A 10,201-nucleotide genomic window follows, 5' to 3' on the forward strand; every position below is an offset into this window, starting at 1 on the left:
CTCTCCCTCCCTGCCCCCTCTCAAAAATAATGAAGAAGCTCTGCACGGACAGTGCAGTGTGGAGCCTGCTTGGGATTCTATCTCTCTGCTCCTCCCGCTCTCCCTCCCTGCCCCCTCTCAAAAATAATAAAAAAAAAAAAAAAAAGAAGCAGCAACAGGTGCCCAGAAGTGGCAGGCCCTTTGGACGGTCACAGCTGACTCCACAGAGATCACAGAGGAACAGTTTGTTCATTTATTTATTGTGGAGTATTTTACATGCAAGAACCCAAACTAGAGAGACAACATCTGGAAGGAGAGCCGGTGGGTGGATGGACGCGCTGAGCCTCGAGTGCACTGACCCGCCCCTCCATCGCCACCGGCTCTGCCCGCAGAAACGCACAACAGTGACGGAACATCAGACTTCTAGGACGATTGGACAATAAACCCAACACATCTCTCTTTCAATAGCCCCCAACAATCCTGAGACCCTCGCAAATTAAGTGCAAACTTTAGGAAATAAATACCCATCCCCCTTTCTCCAGGAGAGCTCGGAGACTTCAGACACGTGAGCAGGAGTGTAATCGCAGGGCTGGCGGCGGGCGGCCGCAGGGGAAGCCTCGCCTGGACCCCCATGGACAGGAAGGGCCGGAGACGGCACTGGGAGAGGCGGGCACTGCAAGGGGCATCTTCTGGGTGCCCGCACACACTCAGCCACGGTGGCAAGGCTGGCTGGTCCCCACGGGGGTGGACAGGCCCAGGGGCCCAGGAGGAGAGGCTTGTGGCGGGCCGGCGGGGGCCAGGCTGAGAACACGCTGCTCCTGCTTGGTGCTCCTCCCCAGCTAGCCCACAGTCCTCCTCAGCCGTCCAGAAGGCTGGGCCCGACGGGAGTTAGAAACGTGTGTAGTGTATGTGGAGACAAAGTGGGGGTGGCGCAGGAAGGACGAGGAGCAGCAGGAATGTAGGTGGCAGAGCAGCTATCTGCCCCATGAAGCTGGAGGGGTCCAGGTGCCTGCCGCCACCGGGCTGTCTATCCAGAGCCCTGGCCACCACTCTCCCAGTCGGGGGGCCTTGAGGGACAGTGCAGGCCCCATACCTCCCCAGGCCCCCTTGCTCTGGATCGCAGGGGAAGGAAGGGAAGGGCAGTGAGCCAAGGCAGATGGCACGGTCACTCACGCGGATGGGGCTGACAAACAGCAAGACAGGACAGACAGCGGACTGAATCACCCTTCCCTCCGGCCCCAGCCAGCATCAAGCCCGTTCGGCTCAGAAACCCCTTGTCCCGTGCAAGCTGATAAGCAGGCAGGTCACCCCTCGGCCTGGCCCCAGTTGGCCTGCTGGGTCCCTGGGAGGGGGGAATCCCAGGCAGGGACTGCTCTGGGGCAGGCTGGCCACAAGCCCACCAGTGCCCCGGGTCACCACTGCCCACTGGCCACAAAGGTAGGCGGGAAGAAATGGTTAGTTTTCTCATCTCCGCACACAATGAACACAGAAAAGGTTAAACACATCCCCAAGAAAATATTTTGACAAAATAAATATTTTTAACCTATAATCAGGTATAATTAGTGCTTATAAGGAATCCCAGCAATAATTTAGTGTAATTAAGTACATACTGTATCTGTGATTTCTAACACTTGTGGAGCGGCTGGTGGCTCGTGAGGGTCTCACTCCTGGGGGACAGGCACTGGCCAGCTGTCCTGCCAGAGCGCGGCTCCCTTCCCCAAGCAGGCGGCCAGGGAGCTGGGCTCCCCGGGTGGAAAGGAGCCAAGAGCTGAGTGGCCTGGGGTGCCTGTGGCCTCGGGACAGGAAGAGCTGAGCAGCACCCCCTTAAGGCCACCTGGGCCCCTACTCAGCTTTTTGTGCAGGCCTCAAGCATGTGTCACCTCAGCCTCAGGGTAGGGCCAGGCTGCCTCCAGATAGGACTGGTGAACAGGAGGGGCAGCCGCGGGCCCGGAAGGCAGGGCCTCTTCCCTGTGTGAGCCAACACCTCCCGGCCACAGGCGCCACCACCATGCGCTGCCCAGGGGCGGCCCGGCCTCTCCAAGCCCTGCCTGGAGTTGGGGGGCAGCTCTGGGCCACAGGTACTGAGAGCAGCTGTGCGGGGGTCTCCCCAGACAGACACAGGCCTCGGCTTCACTCTCTGCCGGGGGCCTCCTCTCCCCTCAGACCCTTCAGGCTCCCGCTCTTGGGGGCACGTCCCCTCCCACAAGGCCGGGAGGCTGGCTCTTCCCTCCGAGGACGCGGGGCTCGGCTGCTGCGGGACAGGCCCCCGGCCCCTCAGGACAGGCGCTCCCGGCTGCTGGGGGTACGAGCTGGGTACAACTAGACCATCCCAGCCACCTTGGACAGCTGACTTCAGATATCCTAATGTCCAAGCAGGGACATTAGGGGGCTCTGGCCGTGAGCAATGTTGAGAAGAGAGGAGCCGGTGGGCGGAGGGGCTGGGTTGGGGGGACAGTAGAGTGAGGCACCGGCTGCCAGGGAGGGCGGGGCTGGAGTCAGGCTGGCTGAGCTCTGAGGGGGAGCTTCCTGCATGTCCTTGGAGGTGTCAGAATGTGACCCCCCCCCCCAGCCGGTCCTGCCAGGAGGGCCCTCAACCAGACCCCGGACCTCCCCTCTGGAAGAGGCTGGGGGGAGCCACAGGGCTCGGGGTTCTGGGCTGGGGTGCGCCTCGCTCTCCACCAGAGGTGCCGGACCCAGGCCTGAATGCTTCTTCCAGAGCCTGAGGCCCTGGTGTCGGCCGGCGTCAAGCCCAGCTCTCCTCCCTGCTCCGCCTGCCAGGGCTGACCACGCCACAGCTCAGGAACACGTCTGGCCCGGGTACCCGGGTGGCGCCTTCTGGAATACTGACCCGGGCCCCAGCAACTCACGGGCTGGTTCGGAGCAGCTGCTGCAGCATTTTTCTTCTTCTGGGCAACCATAGTGCAGAGGTGGGGTGGGCTGGACCCCGGACGGTGTCAAGGCTGAGCGCCTTGTCTGCGGCCAGGAGACACGCGGTGACGGGAGCAGGTGTCCTCAAGCCCTAGCTCTCAGCCCCAGGCTGCTGGCCTTCTAGGTTGGTTTGGAGAGAGGGTACAAATCAGTGGCGAGGGGGGTTCGGGGCGGGGGGAGGGTAGGCTGCTGGGACATTCTGTGGAGGAAGCGGAGACCCACGCCAACGGGCAGTGCAGGGACCTTAGGGTCACTCCAGCCCCTTATTGTTGCATCCCCAAACATGGCGCAGAGCCACGTGCTGCTGGGCCCCGGAGGTAGAGGCGCAGAGGCTGCCACAGGCCAGGCCACAGCCCCGAGCGTGGCGCGTTCACAAGCCCACCGAGCTTTCCCAAGTGAGCCAGAGCGACTCCTCCCCACGCAGGTCCCTCCACGGACGGGGACACGGAGCGGCCTAGTGTACGGTGGCGGCTCTCTGCAGGAGCTAACCCGTGCGCCTCGTGACCAGCATCCATGGGTCACATGCTGTCTCCGCAATCGCCTTTGGCTCTCCCTCCGCACACCAGGAACCTGTGGGTCCCAGGCTCAGCTGCTGAGGGCAGGGGCCCGGGCTAGCAGCTGTGTGATGGAGGGAGGGTCAAAAAGCTGAGAGGCCTCACACAGGGCACCCACAGAGCCCTCTAAAGTGCCGAGCACGCCAAGTGCCACAAGGTGACACGCGTCAGGGAGCAGCATTCCAGGGAGTGAGGCCAAGCCCACAGGTGCAGACAAACCCTTTGTGGAACAGGGGCATGGGAGGGTAGGCCGGCCCAAGGGGACCCACTGAGCCAGGCAGGGGCAGGACCCGAGGGGAAGGGGCTGGGGTCTGACCCCCTTCTCTGTGGGCGGAAATCGGAGGAAGGCAGGCCAGGTGTCTCCTCAGGAAATGGTCCCACGGGGACTGCCCTGCCTGGGGCTGGGTCCGATGCCTGTTCTTCCCAGGAGGACACATGGGTAGAGAGAGCCTGTGGGCCAGAGGGGCAGGGGCGGAGGATGAGAGCCTCTGGCTGCAGCGACGCTGTCCCACCACCCGGAGAGAACAAGGTGGCCAAAGCTGGTCCTGACTAGTGGAGGCCTGGGAGCAAACACAGTGGCGTACCCGTGGAGACACAGCAGCACAGGACCGAGGGGGGATGGGGGATGGGAGGAACGGCCAGTGCCTAGTGTGGACCGGGGGAACAGGTGACCTGCCGTCTGGGGAGCCGAGCCACAGAACGGCTCACAGGGCGAAGAGGGCATCCTCTGACCGCTCAGACTTCTTCCGGCCGGAGGTGTTTGAGGCTGGGGCCGGGGCCTCCCCTGGGGGCGAGGGGAGGTTGGGAACCATTTCAGCAGCTTTGGCTCTTTCTTCGAGGAATTTATCAAACTCTGCAATACAAAACCCAGGGCAAGGGGCAGGATTGGTAGGAGGCCAGGCCCAGACCACAACCCCCCTGCTCCCCTCCGAGCCCCATTCACTGTCCCTCCCCCCACCCCTCAGCACACTAGCCCGGGGTTGCCTGCAGGGAAGGAGGCAGGGAGTGGCAGGGTAGCAACCAGCAGAGCCAGGGGTGCTTCTGGGCCGTCTGCTGCCCGGAGACCCAGCCTTGACTTCCCCTCTCTGCCCCCCTCTGTCCGATCAGCACTGGGGGCAGGGCAGGGAAAGCTGGAGGGGCAAGTCTCCACTTGAACCTGGCAGAGACCATCCCCTGACCCTACTCTCATCCTCCAAGCAAGGTTCTGCCAGTGGAGGGGGTCTGATCGGATGGTCAGCAGAGCAGGGAGGGGGCAGTGCAGAGGGGAGAGTGGAAGGGAGTGGGGAAGACAGGAGGAGCAGGGGAGAGGAGAGAGATGGGAGGGTTGGAGGACCATGATGGGAACTTCCCTACTCGACCCATCATCCACTGCCCCCCCCCCCCGAAGTGGGGTCACAGGACACCCAGGCCCGACAAGCTCCCTGTGTGCCCTGTGGACTGCGTGGCATTCTTGCCTCTCTGCTGGATGGAGAATTCAGGGGTGGGGACAGACTGGGTGGGACTGCAGGTCTGGGGGACACGCTGACCTAGGATGGCAACCTGGACCTACTACCCACTAGCTCTGTGACCTTCTTAAAGTCACGTGTTCTGGCACGTCTCTCATCAGCGTGGGGCCTGGCTGGGACACAGCAGAGAAGCCCCTGGCCTAGGAGGCCAGGTCAAGCAAGGATGGGTCCCAGGAGACGTGCTAGCAGCACAGGCTCCCAGGCGGTGGGGGTGCCGGCCCGTGTGCACCCAAGAGCCTGGGCCAGGGGTAGCAGATCGAGGGTGGGGAGCTGTCAAGGTGCTGGCCTGGTCATACCTTCACTTGTGACGCCCTCTTCCAGGTCATCGCCCTTCTGTGGGAGGAGCAGAGAGAGCAGCATTAGGGCCCAGCGTGGGCCAAACCCCCCATTTCCCGAGCCCAGAGTTCTGTGAGAGTAAAGTACTGCTTGTCTTACTGGGGGCACAAAAACTGTTTTCTAAAAAGCAAAAGCAAAACCACTCCAAACTGAGTAGTTCTAGGCTTTGAGCCTCCAGAAAGCCAGAAAGAAAAATCCAAAAAAAGGCACAGGCTGGTTCTCTGGGTTGGAGCTACGTGCAGGACCGCAGCCGGCCTCTGGCTACCCAGCGACCCTCTCCCAGTGGGAGCCCACTGTCCACGCCAACAGCTGGGTACTGCATGAGGCCTGGAAGGGACAGAGCCACGAAGCCCAGGGCACGGGGCCCAACACCAGGCAGTATTTGGCAGCAGAGCGCTGTCCGGCCAGAAGCCACGTCCCATGGCCTCCTGTGGCCCAGATTCCGTCACCTGCTGCCGCTTCCTGAGAAGCCACGGGAGCTCTCTCTGACTGCTCTTGACAATGACAGTGGATAGGACTTGACTTCATTTGCAGAACGCAGTGGTCGCTGGGAACTTACTGCACGGTGACAGGGAAGGGAACTGCACGGGGAAGTGGACGAGGCCTTGGGCTCAGCCAGGAGACCTGGCTTCCTTTCTAGCCCTGCCACTGGCCTGCTGCTCAGCCTCGCCAGACAGATCCCTCTCCCTTTCTGAACCTTGGGCCCGCCCCCCCCACCCCCGACGTTAGGTGAGGGCCTTGGTCCTTCCTGCTTTGCCTCTGTGACAGGAGCTATTTCTTTTCCAGGCATTCCCTTGGGAAGATATAATGGGGCGTTTCGTCCTCCCCTGGCATGGCGCCTGGGGGTCTAACTCACTGGGCAATGGGTGTCTTCGTAAAGCCTGGCCTTGTGGGGAGGTGGCCCAGAGCAGTGGGACGCCCTAGCCTAGTACAGGAGGGGCCAAGTCAGCAGCCTACCACCAGCCAGGCCAATCCTGTGGTAAAAAACGCTCTGCTCTGGGGACAGGGTCCCCTGAAGAGGTGGCAGCTAGGAGCAAGAGATGAGGTGGCTCTAGGACTAAGGGAGAATATGCCCAGCCCATGACCTTGGGAGAGCCACTTCTCCTCCCAGAGTGCATTTGTCTGTCAGCCCCCCTGGCCAACCACCCCCGCTCTGCCTCCCACACAGCTGCCTGAGAGTGAAAGTGCTTTGTGAGCAGCAGAGGGAGGGACCAGCCACTGCCTTGGGACCTGCTGCCATTTGCAGCGGCACTGTGTCCTCACCTTCCTGCCCTAGCTCTGCGGACAGAGACAACAGTCCCCAGGGCAAGGGTGCTGCTTTTAAATCCGAGATACCAGACGATACTGGGGAAATGGGATGACAAAAAGTAAAAGCAAAAACAAAAACAAAAAACAAGAACAAAAAAACAAACAAAAAAACCCCCAAAAAACTAAAAACCACCACTCGGCTCATCTCTGTATACAGTTTACAGTGAAAAAGAAAAGATAAAAATAAAAATAAAACCCATAAAATCCCCCAAAACCCAAACAAAAACCCCAAAGCAAAGGAACCCAGGCGCACACACACTAGAGCCAGAAGAGTAACCGGACGCAAGTCCCGGAGCCGCCAGAGCCCCGCCGGCCGAGGCCCCGGGGCTGTGCCCCGAGCAGGTGCTCTGCGCCCCGGTAGGCGTCCCTCCTCTGCACCCCACAGGGGAGCGGGCCCTGGCCCCCGGCCTGTCCTCAGAAGCGCCTCTGCCTCGCCACGCCCCACACACGTAAGAGAAAAGTCAAGTCTCACCAGGTCCGTCCTGAGCCACACCTCAATGTCGTCCATGACAGAGGGCTGCGCAACGGGGATCTATGGAGGCGGCAAGCAGCGGGCCAGGCAGCCCCACAGCCAGGCGAGGGGAGACAGAACACCGAACAAAGTAAATCATCAAAAGCAACCCCCAAATGAAACCAAAACGTACAAAGAGCAAAAAAACACGTTGGCACAGCAGGCGCGGGTGACACGAGGCAGCCACATATGAAATGGCAGGTGAAGGAAGCAATGAGGTGGGCAGTTCTAAGAAGCAGGGCTGACGGCGGGCGCTGGAGGGGGCAGGGTTAGGGAGGGAGGGAGGGCAGCAGTACGCGTTCTTGAAATGGAGAACTTTTTGACTACTCTCAGCCCAGGGCTGCCAAGCACCTCTCAGCTCAGGAATGCGCTGGTCCTGCAGCTTGGTTTTGAACTGGTCGGGTTAGGACCCTTGGAAGAGTCCTGCCTACCGGCCATGGAGCCCAGCCCTCGGGAGTGACTGGAGGAGACACCAGGGGGCCCCTGATGCCTCTGGGGAGCCCAAGTGGCAGTCTGCCCGGAGCAGGGGTGCAAGTGGTCAGGCGGGCACGGAGTGTTTCGGAATGTGTCCCAGTGCGTCTCTGAGTGGGAGGAGGGGAGCGACGGGGCCTGGCTGTGGCCTGGCTGACAGCAGGCGGGCACATCTCACCGCCAACACAAGCCGGCCAGGCTGGGGCTTTGATGACCAAAGCGACGTCGGGGCTTTAGCTGTCTTTGTCTCTCTTCAGGGGACAATCACGAAGCAGTCCTGCGTGCAGTGGCTCCTTTAGTCTCATCCTGTCTCCCAGTCTCAATGGCTGGCTGGGCTTCCGGAGCCAACGAAAATTTCCACTGAGAACGGGGGGTGGGGGGCGGGGGNCGTGCCTGGCTACAGACCCAGCATGGGTAGCCTACACGCATTTTCACAAAGACTCAAGGCCACCCTTGATCAGATTAGGAAGAGTCCGTCTACACTGTCATTATATTTCTCTGACTTACTGGGAACCACATATTGAAATGAAAGAAAAATCAAATCACCCTGAAATGACTCCTAGGGACAAAAGAGTGTGTGATTCTCATTCTAGAGGGCGCAAATGCCCAGCGAGACTGTACTAACAGCACCTAAGGCAGCACCCGACTCCCCCATCAAAAAGAAGGCAGTCAAGGCGCGCGGAGTGAGATCTGCTAATTTTATGCTTGCTGGCAGGACTTCCGTCTTGACACCTTCCTGTGACAGGAGATGCCAATTTTCATTATCTTGATGCTTTTAAGTCAGAATGCCTGGNCGGGTAGCCTACACGCATTTTCACAAAGACTCAAGGCCATCCTTGATCAGATTAGGAAGAGTCTGTCTACACTGTCATTATATTTCTCTGACTTACTGGGAACCACATATTGAAATGAAAGAAAAATCAAATCACCCTGAAATGACTCCTAGGGACAAAAGAGTGTGTGATTCTCATTCTAGAGGGCGCAAATGCCCAGCGAGACTGTACTAACAGCACCTAAGGCAGCACCCGACTCCCCCATCAAAAAGAAGGCAGTCAAGGCGCGCGGAGTGCGATCTGCTAATTTTATGCTTGCTGGCAGGACTTCTGTCTTGACACCTTCCTGTGACAGGAGATGCCAATTTTCATTATCTTGATGCTTTTAAGTCAGAATGCCTGGCCTCTGGAAGGCTGCGCACCATGCCAAGGTCCCGGAAACAAAGCTTGGAAAGTTAGCGGCATCTCCAATGAGAAAACATGGCCAACCACGGTCGTAGGGAGCGTGTGCCGGGCTCTCTTCCACCCACCCAGCTTCGGTCTATGGTCTATGGTGAACGGCGGTTCGATGGGTGGAGCTTTGCAATGTGCTGCAGAAGCTTGAAAAACAAAGCCATTATGGGGTCACTGGTCTTAAACCTTCAGATTTGGCTTACAGTATTTTTGTTACTGTTCAGAAAGAAGTCCCTCGAGGCTAGGTATCATGCCCCAGTTTTCTTCTTTGAGGATTAATCTCGAAAGCCAGCACGCTCAGAAAATAAACATTGACATTTGAGAAACTCCTCACTCTCTCTCAAAAAAAAAAAAATTCCCAAAAGCTGGATCATGGGAACACTTTTCTTCCCTCTTTTAGATATCTCCAAATAAGTAGTGTGTTTCTGGAAGGGCATCCCTCCAGCGAAGCCCCAGGAGCCAGGCTGAGGACAGAGCACTGGGCGATGGGTCAGCTGGGCTCGGCTCGTCAGGTCCCTGGAGCAAATCCATTTTCTCTGGACTTGCTTCTTCACTCAGCAGCCCAGAAGTCTCTGCTGTTCTAAGCCTCAGGGCTTCAGGTGAAGAGGCAGAGCAGGGAGAGGGGGGTGTGCTTGGGCAGTTCTTGGCCTCAGTCTCCTCATCTGTGAAATAGGGTAATGGCTAGGTTCTATTTAGTTTTGGGCCCACAGGACTCCGAGCCCCTAACTTCCAGGTCAGGGTTTCTGTTTTGTAATCCAGAAACCAGGAATATCCTAAGTGATCGGAATTGACGCCTTCCAATATGAAAGGCACTTGGCCTCAGGGCGGAATCTCTGAGGAACTAGGGAAAGAGCTAACAGTAAAGCTTACAGAAGCCAGGGCAAGGGTTGACTTGCTTGTGGCTGCACACAATAGCTTAGCTATATAAACCTCCTGCCCTCGTAAATCAATGCCTTGAGCGTAGCACTGGGGTAAAGTTCCTTCTAATAACGCGGATGCTCCCAGACACAGGCTAAACATGCACACTGCTCTCCAAAGAGGAACTACAGAAACTGGGAGGGGAGAAGAGGAAGCTCCTCTGTCCATGCCGAGGGAAGGGAAGGGAGAGGCCTTGGCCAACGAAGAGGGCACTGGACTCTGTCACTGCCCCGTGGCTTCGGGCACGTCACCAGGCCCTTGGGAGGCCTCGGTGTTCTCATCCATCCAAGGAGGCCTGGCCCAGCTGATCCCTAAAGGACTATGGCCGCTGACATGTCATGGTTTGAGCATCTTCTTGGGCAATGATCCAAGGCTGAAGGCCAATCCAAGGGTCTGAAGAGGAGTGTGTTGGGGGAGGCAGCCAGAAAGGGAAAAGATGTGAGGCAGAAAAAAAATAGAGGAAGC

At 58.8% G+C, this 10,201-nt stretch overlaps 1 protein-coding gene across 9 annotated transcripts in view; it reads right to left on the reverse strand.

Annotated features, from left to right (window-relative positions):
* Nucleotides 1–222: 222 nt before the first annotated feature.
* TOM1L2 (target of myb1 like 2 membrane trafficking protein) overlaps nucleotides 223–10,201 on the reverse strand; it is a 58,009-nt gene continuing 48,030 nt past the window's right edge. For 5 of the 9 annotated variants that reach the window (XM_077746555.1, XM_077746551.1, XM_077746554.1 and 2 more), the window contains 3 exons: nucleotides 7,083–7,142; nucleotides 5,263–5,299; nucleotides 223–4,314 (listed from right to left, as the gene is read on the reverse strand). In XM_077746555.1, the coding sequence (XP_077602681.1) occupies nucleotides 4,166–4,314; nucleotides 5,263–5,299; nucleotides 7,083–7,142 (246 nt within the window). In that variant the 3' untranslated portion in view covers nucleotides 223–4,165. The remainder of the gene's footprint in view (nucleotides 4,315–5,262; nucleotides 5,300–7,082; nucleotides 7,143–10,201) is intronic. The other 4 variants (XM_077746557.1, XM_077746556.1, XM_077746550.1 and 1 more) reach the window with 3 other exon arrangements.

This window comes from Crocuta crocuta, unplaced genomic scaffold, assembly GCF_008692635.1.
Source record: "Crocuta crocuta isolate KB4526 unplaced genomic scaffold, BGI_CrCroc_1.0 scaffold139, whole genome shotgun sequence".
Taxonomy (NCBI): Eukaryota; Metazoa; Chordata; class Mammalia; order Carnivora; family Hyaenidae; genus Crocuta; species Crocuta crocuta.